At 36.7% G+C, this 21,058-nt stretch overlaps 2 protein-coding genes across 3 annotated transcripts; both read left to right on the forward strand.

Annotated features, from left to right (window-relative positions):
• Positions 1 to 739: 739 nt before the first annotated feature.
• Positions 740 to 8,299, forward strand: spag7 (sperm associated antigen 7). The gene is made up of 7 exons (XM_084413736.1): positions 740 to 876; positions 1,391 to 1,458; positions 1,545 to 1,633; positions 2,484 to 2,568; positions 3,940 to 4,029; positions 4,578 to 4,734; positions 7,408 to 8,299. Exons 1-7 carry the CDS (start codon positions 747 to 749, stop codon positions 7,524 to 7,526), a joined length of 738 nt encoding a protein of 245 aa, XP_084269862.1. The 5' UTR covers positions 740 to 746; the 3' UTR covers positions 7,527 to 8,299.
• Positions 8,300 to 8,546: 247 nt separating this feature from the next.
• On the forward strand, positions 8,547 to 20,510 carry rnf167 (ring finger protein 167). 2 transcript variants are annotated; one of them, XM_084413737.1, is made up of 11 exons: positions 8,547 to 8,843; positions 11,612 to 11,740; positions 11,976 to 12,056; positions 12,151 to 12,297; positions 12,483 to 12,570; positions 13,167 to 13,257; positions 14,128 to 14,154; positions 14,589 to 14,694; positions 15,134 to 15,227; positions 16,448 to 16,528; positions 17,599 to 20,510. In XM_084413737.1, exons 2-11 carry the CDS (start codon positions 11,651 to 11,653, stop codon positions 18,036 to 18,038), a joined length of 1,245 nt encoding a protein of 414 aa, XP_084269863.1. In that variant the 5' UTR covers positions 8,547 to 8,843; positions 11,612 to 11,650; the 3' UTR covers positions 18,039 to 20,510. The 2 variants fall into 2 exon arrangements, with proteins under 2 accessions (XP_084269863.1, XP_084269864.1); XM_084413738.1 differs by lacking the exon at positions 14,128 to 14,154 and having other exon boundaries at positions 8,591 to 8,843.
• The last annotated feature ends 548 nt before the right edge of the window (positions 20,511 to 21,058 follow it).

Below are 21,058 nucleotides of genomic sequence, written 5' to 3' on the forward strand. Positions count from 1 at the left end.
AATTATTGTGTTGTTAAATTTCGGGATGAAAAAGAATTCCAAATTTTCAACACTTGATATTTTCTTCCTAGTATGTAAGGCATTTATTGCATTTTTGTTTTAAAATCAAGAGATATCAAACGAGACCAGCTTTTAAAAATAATTGTGGCTTTCATCAAGTAAAGAAACTAATAAAATTGTGGTGTTTTTCATTTGCTTGCTATGCAGAAACAACAAATTATACAATTTAACAAAACTAGTAAATTAAACAGCGCTGTTTTAAGTAACACTTCATTGGTAAACTTGAAAACATGATGTTGTACTGCTGGGTGAAGAACAATAGTTTATTCTTGCTTAATTTCTATACATGACATGCACCTAAAAAGAACAAATTGATAATTAACCAAATATGATTTTTTAAATAAATATTCCATTTAGAAACGTATTTATTAAAACCTTTAAAAATATATTTTAAACTGATAGTAAAGAGAGCCAATACGTTAATAAATGAGCAAAACGAAATGCTGTGTCTGAATGTGAATCATAAAATTATCAAGAAACATAATATGCATTACATCAAAAGCATTTTTGTAAAAGTTCCTACATGATAAAACCTACGTAGCAAGCATTTGCTCAGCTATACAAAGACTATTTATCATACGCCTGGGTGTTTTTCTTTAGACCCTTTCAGCCAATTTATTTGGATTTAATGACGTCATTGTGAAACCCGCTGGTTGAACCACATTACCCAGAATGCAATTTCAAGAATGCAGCGTGCAGCGAGTTTCCGGTCAGAATTAGACAGTCCAAAGATGGCGGACCTCCTGGGCTCGATCTTGAGCTCGATGGAAAAGCCTCCAACCGTTCACAACCAAGAAAGCCGACGGAAAGCTAGAGGTATAACGTTTTAATTCTACAAATACACTTCCTTGTAGCTAAGAATATGAAACTGAGAATGCTTGTAGATTTACTAGTGGAAATAAACAAATATCCGAGTGCCCTCTGCGACACTAACTAACTCTGCAATAAATATAACCAATCAGCGCCTGAGAAATAATACATGAACGTGCATACGTCATCTGTCGTTGAACATCCTCTCGACGTCATATCTGGTTTGTTGATGCCTTTTGTGGTTGGTATTAAACTGTTTTATAAATAGGCCAGCCGTACATTTGCTTAAAAGCATGTCTTAAAAACACGAATAATCTATTGCAATTCAACAATAATAGCTAAGCTTTAATAATATTACAGCCACAGCAATTTCATAAGCAATGTTGTAAATGTTAAATAAATTGTTTAATTGTTCACTAACATGCCAACAATTTCACGGTGCACATACACGTGTTAAATAAGAAATATTTTTTGTCATTTTTATTGTATATTCTGATGATTTTTGTTCTTAATTGTGCAGAACAAGCAGCCAGACTGAAGAAGCTCGAGGAGGATGAGAAGAGAAAAAAAACTGAGTTTAGGAGAAAGGTACTGGCTTTCTTTGTCTCACGTAAACAGGAGCCTATGACATCGTAAAGTTTTGTTTATGAAAATGAGTGTGATTTTTGCTTTAGATGGAGAAAGAGGTGTCTGACTTCATTCAGGACAGCAAACTGCAGAAGAAGAAATATAACCCAATGGGAAAGATCGAGAGAAGCATATTGTGAGTTCAATACAGTGTTGATACTATTGTAGTTTTTAAGTAATATTTTGAATTGGCTTTTATTTTAATATTTTTCAGTTTGCATTTTAAATTTAGTTGACATTTTAGTAATTTGTGTTTTTGTTATTATTATTATTTTAAATGTGTTTTAAATATTTAGTTTTATAAACTTTAGTATTTAGTACATAAAAGTAGCCGTTCTTAATACTTTATGTAATATTGCAGTATTTATTATAAATGATTTATCTGTGCACATCGCTATTTTTTCCGATTCATGTGCCCTTGTAAATCTTTAATCAAAATATGCGTCACGATAGGGAAGGAAAATACTATCACAACATCCGTTTCATATTCTAAATGTAAAAGAGTCGACACCACAGCTATAACCATAACGGCACAGAGAAACAATATGGCTGGAATCACTTACAGAATGATATTTTCCCTGCTGATAAATGATAAAAACAATGACAGCCAATCAGAATCCATCCTGCTTTACAGAGCTATAGCATTTAAAGTTGCAGACGACAAAAATAAACAGAATGATATCGTCCTTTACACTGTTTTTTTAATACATATCTTAAGCCATGATGAGGTCTTCTGCAAACTACATGCTTATAGAAGCGTATTTGCAGATACTTTGGATTTTCAAATTTAATTTCTGGATTTGGGTTACATTTTATGCCCTTCAGAATGGCATAAGAGTCTATAACATTACCAGCTGTGATTAATCAATGTTAAAATACATTTATTTTAAATGCATTCTGCTATTCTAGATTAATATTAAGAATCAACTATACGTTTTTTGATTGGTGTACCGTACAGTTCATGCTAACGCCTCCACTTCTCTCAGGCATGATGTGGCCGAGGTCGCAGGGCTGTCGTCCTTTTCCTTTGGTGAGGATGAAGAGAGCAGATACGTCATGCTGTTTAAAAAGGTACGTATTGAAGACAACTTTCTTTCCGGAGGATCTTTGTAAATATGTTTCCTTGTGTTTAGGATACTGTACATCGAACATTTCAGTTGAAATGAAAACTTAAAACGTTAAAAAAAAACTTTTTTGTTGCTTGAAATAAAATAAATGTTTACAAAAAAAATAATACAAATTAAGTTTATTTTATTTCAGCCCAATATTTCAAATTTTCTTTGTTTAACTTGATGTGCAAAAATAACTCAAACAAAAAATAATAAAAACTATATAGACATTTAAAAAGTGGCAAAGATTCTAAACAAAATAATAAAAATACAAATGGAAAATAAAAAAAATTCTCACATTTATTTCTATACAGATTTCTTCAAAGCGGCTTCATAGCAATAAACAGGAAAAACTACATTATGCAAAATACATCAATTATGTAACGACTTAAATTTCAGCTGTAAAGCAGCTTAACAGAAGGAAATAGTGCCGTTATCTAGTTCAAGTCAGTTCAACGTTGATTCAGTTCACTTCAGTAATAAAAAAGTTTGTCAATTATGAAACAAATATGATTCAGCTATAAAGCAGCTCTACAGAAGACAATAGTGCCGTCATCCAGCTCAATTTAGTTCAAGTTTTGTCCTCTGAATATTAACTGTCTTTTAAACCCCAAGTGACCAAGCCTAAAGGGACAGTGGTAAGGAACCAAAACTAATAACAATATATCGTGTCACAATATATCGCAATACAAAAATACAACAATATGTATCGTGGATAGTGACAATATTTATTGTGTATAGTTCACCCAAAAAGAAAAATTACTGTGTGCGAAAAAAATCTAGTTTTCAGAGTTTAAGAGTCAGTACTACATTAAACTGCTATATATAATGTATAATAATGCAATGGGGGGATTTTTGTGGGTCCTGATGATGCCAAATGTCTGTTGTTACCAGTAAAAAGTGACCAACATTATTTTAAATATATCTAGTCAGTGTTAGAGTGCAGGCATATTCGTCTAAAATAATTCTGTATTTTCAGCTTCTGAATCATGAATATTGTTATTATGGTGTCTCTATTGTCCTGTGCTTTGGGTTTCCAGCACCAAGTCCAAGCCTATTCATTTACACCCACAATGTAATACCAAATTGAGCATTTTAACCAATAGTAAATGTTTTGTTAACCTTTTAGCAAATGTCTTGGAGTATCGCTATAATATCGTATCGTGAGTTCAGTATCGTGATATGTATCAAATCGTGACGTGAGGGTATCGTTACACCCCTAAAAACTACCTCAGGAGTGACAGTGGTGAAAAAAACAAAACAAAACTCAGTTCGTCTCGATCCTAAATTAACGAACACTGTGTATTAATGCTTAGTGTGTTTGGTTTTGAAGGAGTTTGCACCATCAGACGAAGAACTGGAGGCTTATCGCAAAGGTGAGGAGTGGGACCCGCAGAAAGCTGAGGAGAGGCGTCGACTAAAGGTAAGAGGACGTCCATACAGGGTACTGTCTGTCAGGCTTCGTCACGGCCAGCTCGTTTCTGACCGTAACATCAAGAGGTTTACACACACAAACAAACGGTTTGCATTTCAAGCTTATTTATTTGGAACAGATAAATATACAGAAATATTACAAAATTTAATAAACAAGAGAAAATAATAGTCCAATGGGGTAATAAATATTGGTAAATAATAGACAAACTAAAATAGAACAAATTGGAGCAAACGACTTCTCTGGAGAACTGTGTTCCACCAGAGGAAGTAACGCTGGGTAAATCAGTCCAAACATTTACACTCTCCACCCATCAATCATCCAATTAACAGTGAAGTCACAGTCAGCTGTTATACTGCTACCATCAGGATAAAAAGACGGGTCGTAACAGCTTCAAAACGTCAGATAAGCTGAGAAAGTCATTTCATAATCTTATAGAGCTTTGTTATGAATTAATATTTCTGTTGGGAAGTATCTGTCTAATTGGATATCCTGTATTTGACTACTTCTGTCTTATGTTTTCCTGCACTCTTCTTCAGGAAAAGGCAGCACTGGAGATGGAAGCAGCCAGTCACAGTGTGAAGAGGCCTGCGTCGCCCAACTCAAACTACAGAGACAAATACAGCCATCTGATAGGAACGTCTGCTGCTAAAGACGCCGCGCACACGCTGGAAGCCAACCAGGCATATGGCTGTGGTGTGTATATTTAAAGGATCGAAACACTTAGTAAAAACCCTTTAAAGGTGCTCTAAGCGATGTCACACGTTTTTTAGGCTGGACCATTTTTTGTCACATACAGCAAACATCTCCTCACTATCCGCTAGCTGCCTGTCCCCTGAACACACTGTAAAAAAATGCGGTCTCTGTAGACAGACCAGGCTCCACAAACTGGCCCAGCCTGGACCACGAAACATAACAAACAGAGTTCCAGCCAAGTTCGAGCTAGCCTCCGTTTTGTTTGACAATACTTCAATCAAGAAGTGAGTCATCCAACATCGCTTAAATCTATATCATGCAGATCTGTGTCGCCTAAATAACTAATGAGTGAAGTATTGCACATTTAGTGCATTTTACACTTGAATTAGTTAACCCTGGGTAAATGTAATCCTGGGTTATCTTGCGTTCCCGCTTTTCGCGCATAAATATTCTCCTCTATTGGTTCTTTATTTGTTTTAAACAGCAGACGTAATTTTAATTCGTCTCTGGTCATAATTTAGAGCATATTAACCGTTTTGCCATGCTGCTTATTGATCACGCAGTAAAAATGCCCCTCCCCGTGGCCAAAACCAGACGTCTGTGGATGAGAATCCAAAACAAGGACTGGTGGGACGTTGTCCTGCTTCACTTCACAGACGCGCGTGTGAAATGAGAAAGGGATAAACCACCCCTTTCAATCCGATCGAAATTTCATTCGGATCGAGCTCAATCGGATCGATTAAGGTGTTTACATGAAGGTTTTTTAGTCCGATTGAGCCGTCAATCCGATTATAAGTGTCCATGTAAACGCAGCTAGTGCCACTGATTGGACGAAGGCAGCATGTGATATTGTTATAAAAAGACTCTAGAATTGTGCATCCTCTATATATTGCTGACTTTACCATCAAGTTTTTCCTGAATGGACTTTTTGTATTATAAAGGTAAACTGGAAAAAATTGTTGCGCTCCAAATAGACAAGAAATCGCTTTGCTTCAGGTGCGTAGAGCCAAGGGAATACTTTGAAAGGGAATACACAAAGTGCATGTGAATTAAAAACGGGTACACACGAGCAAGCAGACGTTTCAGCTCATTGCTATCTTCAGTGCTCCGTAAGCACTTTGTACTATAAAGGTATGAATAAAACTCTCTTTTTCAATGCAGTTGATGCATTTTCCGTCACCATTTGACATTTTTCCACACAAACACCGAAACTACTGTTTATACAACACTGTGTTTCTGTGACCACCCAAAGCCCATAATATGAGGCACATAGAGATGCAAATAAGCTGTTTAAACTGGACGCGTCAAAACAAGTGAAAATTCTTTCACCTTTACTGTTCTCGACAAACTCAAGAGTGTGGATTACGTCAGAAACTGAAGTCCAGTGTAGACCGCATCAGTCATTATAATGGGTTTTATTTGCTTTTGACGCAACGCTCACATCCAGTGTAGATAAAGGCTGCGTTTACACTTGGCATTAACATGCGACCTGTATCTGGATGTTGTCCACATACACATTGAAAAGACAAGTGTAAACGCGCTTCTGATCGGAATGTTATCCGATCAGCATGTCCAGGTTCGGAGGTAGTCGAGGACGCATTGTGATCGGATCTCGGTGTAATGTAAACGCAATCCAGCCATCGTGTCTGCATTCACAGGTGGACGTCACACAAACCCCACCGTGTCCTGATTGGCTTGATCGGATCACGGTGATTGCATGTTAATGCCAAGTGTAAACGAAAGCCAAAGTCTCAGCTGTTAAGCGACTGAATGCCAGTGGGCGGGGCCTGTGGTGTGATGATGTGATGTCTTGCTCTGGAGGCGGTCATATGCAGATGTATTTGCCTGTGTGATGTCAGCGGTCACACAATATCAAAACGAGCCGGTTTTGGAGCTTGATTAAATAAATGCTTTGTTTATACAGTAATGAGAAGGATGTTTTGAGTTATGAAACTTGCAGGATGTTTTAATGGTACAAAGACCATTATGTGTCAAAAAGTCCTTACAAATTTGATTTCTCATGTCATGACCCCTTTAAATATAGAAACCGGAGAGCTTTTAACACACATAGTGTAGCGAGTGACGTAAAATCTTCAAAAATCCTTCAGATTCAATTAAAAGTGGTCACAGGAGATGCACGTTACTGCCAGGTAGAAACATGGGTAACACGTTAGTTTAGGGTCCAGTTCTCACTATTAGCTAGCTGCGTATTAGCATGCATATTACTAGGATATTGGCTGTTTATTAGTTATCTGTAAAGCACATATTAATGCCTTTTTATGCATGACCTTATTCTACATTCCTAACCCTACCCAATACCTAAACTTAACCACTACCTTACTAACTATTAATAAGCATTAATGAGGAGTCTATTGAGGCAAAAGTTTTAGTTAATAGTGAGAATTGGACCCTAATCTAAAGTGTGACCAGAAACATGTAACCGACTCGCCTGGCCTCTTGTCATGAGATCACACTGGTCGTTTACCAGACGTAAACGGCATATACAGTAATTAGCAAATTTCCTGTATCAAAAGAAGTAAATCGATTTTGGTTTCACACTGACTTTATACCTTTTGCCTCTATGGAAGTTAAATAGCCCATGGTGATTTCTGTCATACATGCTTTTGCCTTGATTTTTTTTACCATGTGTGTTTTTTACTCTCATTGTTACAGTTCCCGTGGCCAATAAGAGAGACACTCGCTCCATCGAGGAAGCCATGAACGAGATCCGAGCCAAAAAAAGGCAGAAGAAAGGCGAGGAAGAAGGAGCTGGCAGCGGCAGCAGTGTGTGAGAGCCGTGTGTGTGCGTGTGTGTATATGATCAGTTGGGTGATAGAACAGTATTTTACTCCTATGACAATGTTTTACATGAACAGCAGGGTTTGGTAAAGATGAATTTATGCACATAAAGGCAGTCCAGGCCACAGTATAAGCGCACTGTTCAAAAATGCTTTGAACTCTATATTACTGTCCCAAATGATGTGTTTTTAAAGGTCATTATTAGAATAAACAGAAACATGTTGTTTAATATAGCAAATCCCTGTGTATTTTGGCATGGTGATCTCTATAAGCTCTATTTAATATGTTATCTGTTAAAACACATTTGGTTTTATTATGGTTTTCATTTGCATTTCCATTTCCATTGATTAAAACAGTCATATTTATTGCCTTGACATAACTGGTAGTTTTGACCCCATGGATATTTTAATCGTGTTAATTTTAAGTCATGAGACAGCATGTCCTTAAACTAGTAGTTGTTTCTTGTAACTGTTCTTTTGGTTTGTTTTAAATAAATTTGGTTAAGGATATGTTGTAAGTGTACATTGTGTCTTTTATATACAGGTGTTGAATTCAGTCTGTTAGCATTGAGCTCTAATAAGCATATATGTATCTCATCTCATCTGTATCTAACATATTTTGTCCATTTACACTGGCTAATCATTATTCTGGGTCATGGACCATGACTAGATGGATCAAATATGATGCTAAATTGTATTTAAGCCTACTGTGATGACATAAAAACGTTTCAAAATAAAGATTCAGAATCAGTTGTGCTAAAGGCAAATAGTATTCTCCGTCTCTTTACTGACTGATGGTTTACCCTTTATTTACCCTTCAAAAAAATCGTGCATATACCATGAAGTGTACATTTCCTGGTTATTTATAACATTTACTACAATTTTAAACCCTTGCCCTATTTAAAAATGTTCTTATGGTTTAAAAAAACAAACACATTTAACATTTGTTTTAATTAATTTGCCACTGGAACTTCCATCACACTGCACTTCCTTCATGAATCCCCAGGTGGATCCGCGCACCCTCATTTGAAATCTCAGTCACCGATATCGCGATACTTGCAGTTCTCGCACTTCCTGTTGGCCTTGCAGGATTGTAAACAAACGTGAGATCGTAGTCCCACGAAGGGTCGAATCAGCCAAGCATCCAGAGAAACCGATACAAATCAATGAGCTATGAGCTTCGAGAAGGATCTTTTGGAAGAATAAGCGCCGTGTCACAACGATTACAGCAACGACGCGAGTGGAAGACTAAGTTAGCTGTCCGCTAAGGAATACGAGTGATTAGCCAGCTAGCTGGCAGTCGCTTGTACAGTGAGTAAACAATTACAAACTTACTGACACTTTGTCACTGTTACATTACAAACGACACTGTAGCGCTCCTATGTACTTTACAAATATAATTAGGTTTTTCAGAAATAGTTTATTCAATGAGTCGGGAAGTAACGCTAGCTTCCTCCAAGTCGAGGGATGATCGATTCATGACGCAATTATTATATTTCGTACATTATCATAGTTAAGTTACCAGAGGAGAATGTGGAGGGTTTTTTTTATTTTAGTCCCTGTTTGATGTCTGTGCGTGTCAGTTAAAGGACTCACGGGTTGTAATTAAGTTGTAATTGTTGGTTATAAAGTCAGTGCTGTATACAGCGATAAAGTCTGCTAAAACATTACTAGTTTTACTGATCTATGTGGACTGACTTGTGCGACAAACTGCTATTTTGTTTTACTATTCCCCATAATATTCTTGGGCTTGGCAATAAAATGCGCGAAGCAAGTCACATGTCACGTCTTGAAGTCAGCAGTCAACACTAACAGAGAAATAAGGCCATGGGATTGTAAGCAATACGCATTAGGAGATTAACACTATTTTAAGTGGATTAATGTGGACGATTAAATAGCAAACTGATGCTAAATCTTCAATGAAAAATAAATTCCACTATTATTAATTGGCTGGTGACAATAATCGCCAAACGCCTGAATTTTAGTCGATTAATCGCTCTTGTTGAGTGTATTTAGTGACAACATTCACAGACTGAGTGAAGCAGAATCACATCTGAAAAACTATGCCTGGTTTAATCAGAAAACAACACAAATATACCATTTGCAAATCTAGAAAGACTGCTCTTCTAAACATGTTTGGGTGACTCAGTCTCAGGCACACCTTGCATAGGCCTACATGTCTTATTGTTTTGTATTGTATTGAAATGAATGCTTTCGTTGTCGGTTTTCACCAATACATGTTTATGAATTAACCCCATTAAAAGTAGATCTTTACATTGGCATTGACAAACCTATGTTATTGTAATTTGAACTAGAGAGATTAGTCTTAAGTTTTATAGGCTAGTTTCTGTGTGTCCAGAATATCCTTATTCTTCCTGTGGTTGGTTTCACTTCCCGTGACTCATTTAAACAGCAGGTTTCTTAACACGTGAAACTGCTGAATGTGCTCAGTGTGTTTTACAGCTGAGTAGTGTGTAATTCTCGAAATGTTCAAACTTTCTTTGGACAGAGAACTGCAGGAAGCCTTTAAAAGCCCTTGATAATCACTTCTCATTACATTTAAGTAATTGAAGATGTCTGGTACATGTTGTGTTCTTAAATGCAGGTTAAAGTGACCCAAAGTCAGAGCAGATGCAGAGATGGAGTGTGTGTTGAGCAGCGTTTATTGCTAATCGAGACGCTGCAAACACTGGCGTATAATGAGCCGCTCATGTGAAAATGAACAGTGCCACTCTGAAACATCCAGCGCATTTATTTAGTTAAACCGCAACCTTTGCAATTTAATAATCGCACTTAGACATATTGCATTTTTTATTTTTTTAAGTTTAGCATGCTGTTTGAATATGAATAGGAAACTATTTAAAAATAGGGAACTGTTTAAAAAATAGGAAATGTTTTTTGTCAGAACATTAAAGTCGGCATGAAATGAAAATCTATTTTGTAAATGTGTGTTATATATCCTATTGTGAATAATTCACCTGTGCATGTTTTCATTTAAAAAAACCGTATTTATTTTTTTAAATGATAATGTATAATCAAAATGTCACAACTCCTCCTTCTCTCTGGTGACGTGTGCTGGGGCCGGTTTCACGAAGCTATTTTAGACCGGTCTATAGTGTTAGACAAGTCTAAAATGTGCTCATAGACTAGTCTAATGCAAGTTAGACTGTTTCACAAAAATAAAGACCGACTTAATTTAGACACCTTACCCCCAGGCTAACTTAGGTCTAAGACTCTGTTACTTTGGCAACCAGCAGTAACACTCAGTTACATTAGCCAAAAGAAAAGGGAAAATGGCTCATAATTTAAACATTTCTTCTTGTTACTACATTCTCCGCTAAATTTCCCAAGTAAAATGTCCTTGTAACTGTTACACTCCTCCAGCAAACACATGTTTTCCGCTGGGGTAAACTGCCCTGAGTGATTGAATGCGCTTACTCGATCCGCCATGTTTTTTGTTTTGAAAAGTGTCTTTTACCCAGAATGCATTGCAGTGTTGTCCTACTTAAGATAGTCAGAGTCTTAAGTGCTTTGTGCAACGGTCTGATTTAGATGTCGATCTGAAGTCTGACTATCTACTATATCTAAGCCATAGTCAAAGTCTATCTTTGTGAAACCGGCCCCTGGACTTTTGTCATTTAGTCCACTAAACTCCATCTTTTTTGTGTGTGTGTGTTCAGTAATCCGTTACGCTCGGATGTACATCACAAAATAGAAGAAAAGTTCAGTTTCATCAGCGACTTTAAAAGCTCATTAGTGGGTCGTTGCAGTAATATAAATCAAACAGATAAAATCATTCATAATTCCATTCATGTTATTATTAGCACAGATCAGGCTCTTACAAAACTGCTGATAGTCATGACTTCATCCTGAGGGAAGAAATGCTTTATTTATTTGATTATTGAGTTGATATGTGCTTTCTTAAAATCAAATTGTAAGTCAGCATTTATTTTATAGTGTAAAGCTATATAAAAAGTGATAACAGATTGAACTGTTTCATACTTTTTTTTTCACACATTGCTCACTGAACAATTTGGTCATTGATGTTAAAGTTTGTAAACTCCTGAATCTATATGCAGGTCTTCATCGCCCCTCATCAGGGCCCAGCCTAATTCAGCATGGTGTGTGTGGGGACGCGACTGGGCGTCTCGGTCCTCGTCTTATGCTTCGCTCTGGCACCCTCTCCTGGTCAGGCATATATATATGCTGTAAGTGTCTGTTTTCAGAATTATTAAGGCTTTTAATTCTAAGGTTTTCAGAATTATTAAGGCTTTTTATTGGTTTTATAGACATTTTACAGTACATTTGGAGTATTTGGTTGCATGAAATCAACACGCTTCACCATTTTACAATCAATATTAATTGAATAATGTGGGTTGTTTGATTGCTCTATAATGTCTTTGTACTGCATTTGCTAATGGACTCTTATTTTATTCCATGCAGCATTACAGTAACATGACCTCCATGCTGTTTGAAGATCTGCCTTCTCTCTTTGGCTCTCCCCTGCCAAAAGATGGACTCATGGTAATGAATCCCTGCTTCTGGACTTGTAGTTTACCCAGTAACTAACTAATTACACTGCATTAGCGTGACTGACTTTTCTCTCTCTCTCCTCCAGGGTGTGCTGGTTGAAGCTCGTCCTCAGAACGCATGCACACCTATAGATCCTCCTCCAGCTTCTCCCACACCCTCAGATCCCACTACGAACAGCACTACAAAATACATTGTCCTCATTCGACGCTATGACTGTAACTTTGATATTAAGGTTAATGCACAGCAAGTCTATTCTAATTAATAAAAAGTATATTGTTTAAAATGTACATAAGTGCTAATTATATCGCAGACTGATTTTGCCAAAGAAATGTCATGCATGCACACTTTGATAAGTCGATAATGAACAACAGAAAAAGTGAGCATAACTGTGTATGTTTTGTTTTTTGGGTCTTATAGGTGCTCCATGCACAGCAGGCCGGGTACAGTGCAGCCATAGTTCACAACATGTTCTCTAATTCACTTCTCAGTATGGGATCCAGCAATGGTGAGATTGACACACACACACACACACACACACACACACACATGTACTGCTTGTATTGAACAATTATGGGAAATAAACTCTTTTCTGTGCTGAGTGTGGGTGAAATGTTATCTACTACACTCTTATTGGAGGCTGAAAATCAGATTAGACATCTTTGTAACATTTTATTTCGATTGTCCACTTGAGACATTTTACAAACTATAAGTAACTTTGCAACTACATGTCAACTAGCAGAGTATTAGTAGACTGTCTGCTAACACTTTATTTTGATGCTCCTCAACAGACATTATACTGACTAGTATATACTAACTTGGCAAGGACCCTAACCTACTAATACTCTAATGAGAGTTAGTTGACATGTAGTTGCAAAGTTACTTATTGTTAGTAGAATGTCTAAAGTGCACTATTGAAACAAAGTATAACTGAAACATTTTTAATAAATGAACGTATAAGTGGTGGCGGACATATAAAATGACTTACTTGGCTTTCTTTCGAATTGTGCAAATTTCAACACAGTCCTATTCAAAATCGTTTGAGACATTTGTTTGCGAGACACATACTTTATCATCCTCGCAATCTGTTTTGTTTCTTTTTAGACACCATCGCGAATGAGATCGAGATTCCCTCTGTGTTTACAAGCTACTATGCCTCTCAAATACTGCGCAGCTTTATCATACCGGAGAAAGGGTGAGAATAAAACAGGCTACACACACTCTTAATACAGATACGTAAATACAACCAGTCATTTGGACACACCTACTCCTTTATAATTATTATTATTCCTGTACTGTGTGTAATATTAAGTGACCAAAGCTATGAAATGACAAAAATGGACGTGTGCAGGCACTTACTCTTTTTTTTTTCTTTCTTTTTTTCTTTTTTTTTGAGCAATTATATAAATAAAAAACTTTAGGGGCACCATGAAAATATAGCAAATCATTAGTTTTTCCTTAATATAGGGATACAAGGAGAACTTTAGAGACAAGGAGTCTTACTGATATTTTTGCTTAAAAAATTGATATAATAATTATGAAATTCTGTATACTCTAAACATTGAATTAAATGCCTGATACAGTTTATTTTGTTACCGAAATACCAATAATAACTAGAAAAAAATATTTTCTGCATAATGTGGGACTTTTGTTATAAACAAGTCCAAAATACACAGGGACTCTTATTTTGAAATGTCTTTATTACTTTCATCATCATTCAAACATATGAGTGAGGGAAAATATGCTCTTACAACTATCTAAAACATTACAAAACAAACACCATAAAGTAAACATTGTGATATATACATATAATGAATACATAATTCACAATTCCATTCATTATGAATACATAATATGAATGCATAATTCATCAAAAGTAGATCATAAGCAATTGCTTGGCTTAAATGCACAGTATTCATTGATTGCAAACTGCTCTAAAACCACAAACCTGCAACATTTTTACTTTGAAAGTGCAGATCTCACTTCTTCTTTTTTTTTATGTAATCATCGCTTTTTGAAATCATTAATAATCACATTAAACTGTTTCACAATTCCTGTTTTACAGCCCCAATGTGAACTCTTCAAATGAGACGTAAGACTTTTGTTACACCATTTAAGAGACTTAAAACTGAATTTTTAAAGACCCGCAGGAATCTGCTTTTTATGTACTCCTAAATACATTTTATAGTTCGCACACATCTGTTTTTAGTTGCAAATGCCTGCACTGTTCAGCCTGGTTTGGTAATTATATAGCGACCGTCTTTGGGTAGTTTACAGTATAAGAGAAGTTCCAGTTAAAAGGGCTTGTAGTTTGCTTTTCTTTAACTATAATCTCCAAGTCATCCACTTAAACAATAAAAACAATAATGAGCATCACAATAATGTCCAGATTTCCAAGTGGTATACACACACGTTTTGAATGACTTTATTCAGCTTGCCCGCCTCAGGGGCATAGGTTGTTCATGCATGTTAGTGTGTGTGTGTGTGTGTGTGTGTAACTTTTGTTGCTGACCCACTTTGCTGCAGGGCCTTTGTGATTCTGAAGCCCGAGTTCTCCTTTCCTCTGTCCTACTATCTCATCCCCTTCACTGGAGTCGTCGGCATGATCATCATTGTCATGGTCGTCATACTGGTCAGTGACTTCTTTATAAACCCCTAAATGTGTACAAGAATCATGCATGGAATTACAGGTGTCTGTACTATTCTAATGATGATATTATGATATGCTGTGTATATTCTTACACTAGTATTTTTATATTAGGAAAGTCACATGGTCAACTCACCTAAACCCATGTTTATTAATTTTTTCTAATGGAACACAAAAAGAGAAGATTTACTAGTGGACTAGATGTTTTCAATTACAGTGAAGGGGGATTACAGCTTTTAGGCTTTAAAAAGTATGAAAAAAAAGTGTAGAGCATAGTTTTTCTTTCTACTGTTTGGAATAGTTTCACACCCGGAGTGCCTTTTATGATGGCAAAAATGTTGTCTAGGTAGGCAGCTACGTAGGATTTGTAAAAGAGCCGATGATACGATGACAATATATATGTTTTTCCTTCTAACCGGTCCAGGTTGTGCGGTGCGTTCAGCACAGGAAGAGACTCCGGAAAAACAGACTCTCCAAAGAACAGCTGAAGAAAATCCCCACTCACAAGTTTGCTAAAGGTGAGCAAAAGAGAGTTTGTTAAAGGGGTGGTTGATTATGATTTCACTTTTCTAACTTTAGTTAGTGTGTAATGTTGCTGTTTGAGCATAAACAACATCTGCAAAGTTACGACGCTCAAAGTTCAAAGCAAAGGGAGATATTTGCTTTTAAAGAAATCGCTTTTTAAGGACTACAACAAACGGCTGGTAGAGACTACACGACATTCCGTCTGGGTTAGTGACATCACCAACCGTAGAATTTACATAAACCCCGCCCCCAGAACAGGATTTATAGATTATCAAGACATAATATGCTAATCAATGACTAGAAGATAACTACACATAAGCTACAGAAATTCATCAACTAACCATTCAGAAATGTTGCTTCTACATGTTGTCACTTCTTGAGTCTCTCCATCATTGCCTGACTCCGGTTTGAACATAAAAGGCTAAACATTTTTGAAATTTTCAGTGCATGTTTGTGTGAGTGCCAGCTCTTGAAGCTCCGCTACCTGTGCCGGGAGCAGCAGCTCATTTGCATTTAAAGGAACAGACACAAAACGAGGCGTTTTTGCGCACCCTCAAAAAGTGACAATTTTCACATGCTTTATACAAATATCTGTGGGGTATTTTGAGCTAAAACTTCACATACACACTCTGGGGACATCAGAGACTTACTTTACATCTTGTGAAAAGGGCATTATACCACCCCTTTATTAGTATGGGTTCAATGCGATATAAGCTCTATGGACCACATCTGTAGGATGCTTTTTATGAAATGGTTTTGCCTCCGCCAACAAAAACACTTTTACTGTAATGCACAATTTTTACTGACAGTCAAGTTCAAAATATGGTCAGGTTTGCAAACCAAACATGAGTTGGAGTCTAAGAAAAATTCCATAGCATAGCTAAAGAAATGCACTACAACTGCTAGTTGCAAAGTTTTTTTCATAAAATCATGTTTGGGTGCTCTAAAGATTATAATAAATGGAGTCTAAGAAAAGTTCCATTAAATAGCTAAAGAAATGTCACGAATTATCAAAGTTCAGCTATTTCCTCCCCCATAAAATCATGTTTGGCTGCTCTAAAGATGATAATAAACAGCACTGAAATCTCATATGTAGGAGTTTGCACCACACACTCGAACAAAGAAAACTCACCGATCACTGATGGGTTCTGATAGCGAGCGTGATTGTTCTACTGGAACATCTAACACTTCAATAATGCCATATTTTTCTCAGGTGACGAGTATGATGTGTGCGCGATTTGCCTAGATGAATATGAAGAGGGAGATAAGCTGAGAGTGCTGCCGTGTTCACATGGTAAGTGAGCTGCTCCATCATCTGTGTGAGCAATGTGTGTGTGTGTGTGTGTTTTAGTGTGTTGTCTTTATCCTTTCTCTCTAATAAGCATATCTAAAGTATGGATTTTGAAGTTAAAGTGAAAGTAATTAAATGTTTCGGTTCAGTTTGTACCGAAGTAAATACTACAGAAAAAAACAATGTAATTTAAGCAAATTCTATATTAGATCTCAATTCAAACGTGTAGAGATGGAAGCGTTAAGATCAACGTAATAAAATTACTCAACTTTTCTGATACTGGTGTTCCCATCATGCACTGGGCCTTGAGTAATTAATGAGGTTGATTTTTTTCACTGTTTTCCAGCTGTATTTACACTGTTTTATCATTGCTTTTATTGTTAGGATTAGTAACTTGCCATTTTGTGACATTTGGAGTTCATTTTCTACTCAAAATGACACATTCAAACACAAAAACGATCCATCAAATGTTAGTCATTGTGTATTGTCTGCCAAGTATTGAGGTCTCTGCGTTCACATTACGCATATGGTGTCTCACACAATATCTATATTATTTATTACTTGGATGTTTCTAATTAAAGCATATAGTTTAAATGTGTGGTTTAATTCAATGTTATATTGTTTGAGTGAAATGTATTGCAAAGGAAACTTCAACTAAATAGATATTGCCTTTTACCTTTTACTAGCCACGTTAAAATTACTTATTTTCTTTGTTACTTTCACTTAATTTTGTTAAGTAGAGTTTACTTAATTCCATATGTGAAATTTACTTTAAAAATATGCGTGCAAAAACTTGCCAAAGAAGAATTAAGTACAGTTGACTTATAAAAATATAGTATATCATATTAAAAACCTTATTTAAAGCAAAAATAACTATATTGTGATATATGCATATATATACATATAACATTATAGTGAAATAAAATGACTCATATTGTGATATAAGATTTTGGTCATGTCCCCGAGTGGCTGTGCGTCTGGCTTGAATTTGGTACCGCAAGGGAGGAAATGATATGAATTTTTGTCCCTGTACAGAATACCATAACATGATTATTTTTGCTTCCATCATTCAGCTTACCACTGCAAGTGTGTGGACCCCTGGCTCACCCTGACCAAGAAAACCTGCCCAGTGTGCAAGCAGCGCGTGACCCGTCCCAACCCAGAATACTCGGAGTCTTCCGATTCGGAGGAAGAGGCCGGGCCGCGCGAGGCTGACGGGGAAGAGGAAGGAGCGCTCAGTGAGGCTGATTCTGAACGCACCCCTCTCCTCCGCTCATCCAACCCCGCGTCGCCTGCCTCCTCCAGCCCGCCTCCCAACTACTCCTCCACGGTGACGTCCGCCGAAGCCGCGGCTACGGTCACGACCTCCGCTCAGTGCTTGCCACACACACCGCAGCACGACGAGTACTGCACACCCGTAGAGGACTCGGACGAAGGTACTGATGATGAGGAGGGTCACCCCTCGGATAACGATACCACAGAGCTCATCGGACGCGGCGCTCTTCGAGTCTGATTAAAAACGACCCCTTTATCTCGGTCACTTTGGTTGTTATAGGGATCTGTTTTCTCTGATGTGGATTTTTACACCCCCGTATTTTGAGATGCATTTTGCCGCAGTCCAGTCTCACTGAGATTACACGTCCATCCCACTTTTAGTTATAGCTAGTGCATCCAACACTAAACGGCATATGTGCAACATTTTACAGTGACAAAAAAAAAAAATACAGATTGGTGTGGTTCACAAAATCATTTGTTCTCCTAAAATGTCCAAATCACAGTTAAAGGTCATGTAAAAACTATTCGAGGTTAATGAAACCGTTTAGTGAAACAAAATAGTCCATCCTTAGATGAATTGAAACGCATCATTTACTCACCTTCATGTCATTCCAAACACATATGAATTTCTTCCTTCCGTGGAAAACAGAAGTTTTTTTTTTTTTTTTTTTTTGCACTACACTCTTTTTATTTTATCGGCACCTATTTCAGGTTTTGGAGTCTCTACTAATGAGCTGATTAGGGAAACATGCAACTTCTACTTCTGCAAAACAAAACAAAAACCTGTCAAACCTAGACATATTTGAAGCCTGAATATGCGTAAGTCTAAGATTTCAGATGTTATAGCTGTGGTGCGGGGGCAGATTATCAGTCATTGATGATTTAAGGACTAGTTCATCCAAAAATGAAAACTCTTTCATCAATTACTCACCCTCGTGTCGTTCCAAACCCATAAGAAATTAAGATCTTTTTAGTATTCTGTCATCCTCCCTTTCATGCATTGCAACAAAAAGATATTGTGAACATAATGCATATGAATTGAGTGGTTTAATCCAAGTCTTCTGTAGAGACACGATCACTTTATATGATGAACAGATTAAATTTAGGCTTTTATTCAGATATAAATGTGGATTGATGCACATACATAGAGCACACGTCAAATATGGGAAACAAAATACTTGATTGACGCGCATGCATCATGTTGTAGTAATGTTGAGTTTTGTTTACCATATTTGATGTGCTTTATGTATGTGTGTTGATCAGTGTTTAATGAGAGTGAAAAGCTAAATTAAACCTCTTTATTCATATGGATTGCTTTTACAATCGTCAGTTTTGGTGTAAGACAGAAATCTTTCATTCTTTCGTGTTTCAAAGATGAACGAAAGTCTTACGGGTTTGGAACGATGCGAGGGTTTATTAATGACAGAATTAAACATTTTGGGTGAACTATGCTTTTAAATTCTGCTGTGTTCCACGCACAATGCTGTCGCATGGCTTCACAAGATATAGCACATTATTATTATTATGGTTTTTAATTGCGATTTATTGTCTTTTGATAGCTTTGTCAGCTTATGAAAACGAGCATCCTCCTTATTCTGTTAAATTTCTCCGTTTCGCTGAAGAAAAAAAAACTCAACCTTGAGGGTGAGTAAATAAACTACTCCTGTAAGTTGGTGATTCTGGTCACCATTTATGTGCAATACGGACAGGTTGCCAGTTTGTAAATGAATACTAATAATTTATTTAAACCTACAGAGGTCGCACAGAAATTATTGCAGACATCTGAATTAGCGTCTTTGATAAGTAAATCCTTTTATGTTATTTTTAGTAAACACCTGATTAAATCAAACCATTCTCACAGGATTCACTTTTTAGACTGTGGTGATTTAGAATTTGTTTGGTGTGTGTTATTACAACAACAACATCCTTTATAATCGGTTATTATTTAGTTTTTTTCAAACTGACTTTCTGAAGCAGTTCATTGCAGATCTCTCTCTCTCTCTCTCTCTCTCTCTCTCTCTCTCTCTCTCTCTCTCTCTCTCTCTCTCTCTCTCTCTCTCTCTCTCTCTCGCTCCATAATGTAAAGGCATTATTCTCTCTCGTATAGAAAGATTGTAGTTGAAAGAGTTTTATTATCGTTATTGATGCAAGCTAAATGGACTCTTCTTTGTTTAATATAGACATTTACCATTTAAATGCTAGCTTCTGTTTCAGATTTAAATTTACTTTGATCATGGCTGACAGTGTACAGACATAATGGCAATGTTTATTACCTTTTCCTCTTAGATTACATCTTTCATCTCCAGTGAATAAGAAGCTGTGTTGTCTATACTAAATAAACATGTGCCTACTTCAAACTTTCATTTGTAAATGTAACGCCATCCATCTCTTCCTCTAAATCACTAACCAGTCACATGTCTGATTTTCTTTCCCGAGTTTCATCATTGTGATTTTAGTTTCAGTGCTTTGACATCACAAGCATTCAGATATATTTGTGTCTCCTTTTTCAAATGTAAAGCAAATAACACTATAAAGAATCATAAGGTTTGCACCTGTAATATGCCGGAGCTGTAGCTTTTATTATTATTTCTACTCCGTATATAATTTTGGATCGTGTTTGTGTAGTGCTGCATTCTAATTGACTTTACAGAAGATTTATTTAGGACTGTAACGTTGCTTAATTTTGTGCCATAAAAACAATTTTACTATTTCCTGAGTCAAATCTCATATTATGAACATCATTGAAAGGTTCAACAAATGCCATTTCATGCCATTAAAAGTCTTGATTCTGTATAGTTTAAAACAGTTGAGTAATATATGCGACTTTATGCAAATATCAAGCACCGGCAGCCAATCGCTGTGCGGTTCACGTGTTCACGTCTGTTTCGAGCATTTAATAAAAAGAACGCTGGTGGGCGGGGCCTATAGTGTGATGACGTAAGACTATTCGCCATGTTCACACTGTACGATATTGGCCGGTTGCGATTACATTTTGTGAATCCTAAAAGATTCCTCTGATCCTGGGCCATAATCTGAAGTCTTTGATCGTTAGTTTGACGTGTTCTCCGACAGCCGATTAATGATCACAGAACTTCGTCGGAGGTCTGGCAGTGTGACCTCCTACGACAACCATCAAATCGGAAACCAATAGGAGCGCAGAACCCGATGACACAATTATTGCGACATCAATAAACCACGGCTGCATCCGAAATCGCACACTTCCCTACTATATAGTATGCGAAAACAGTAGCCTATGTG

Source organism: Rutilus rutilus (assembly GCF_951802725.1).
Source record: "Rutilus rutilus genome assembly, chromosome: 7".
Classification (NCBI taxonomy): domain Eukaryota; kingdom Metazoa; phylum Chordata; class Actinopteri; order Cypriniformes; family Leuciscidae; genus Rutilus; species Rutilus rutilus.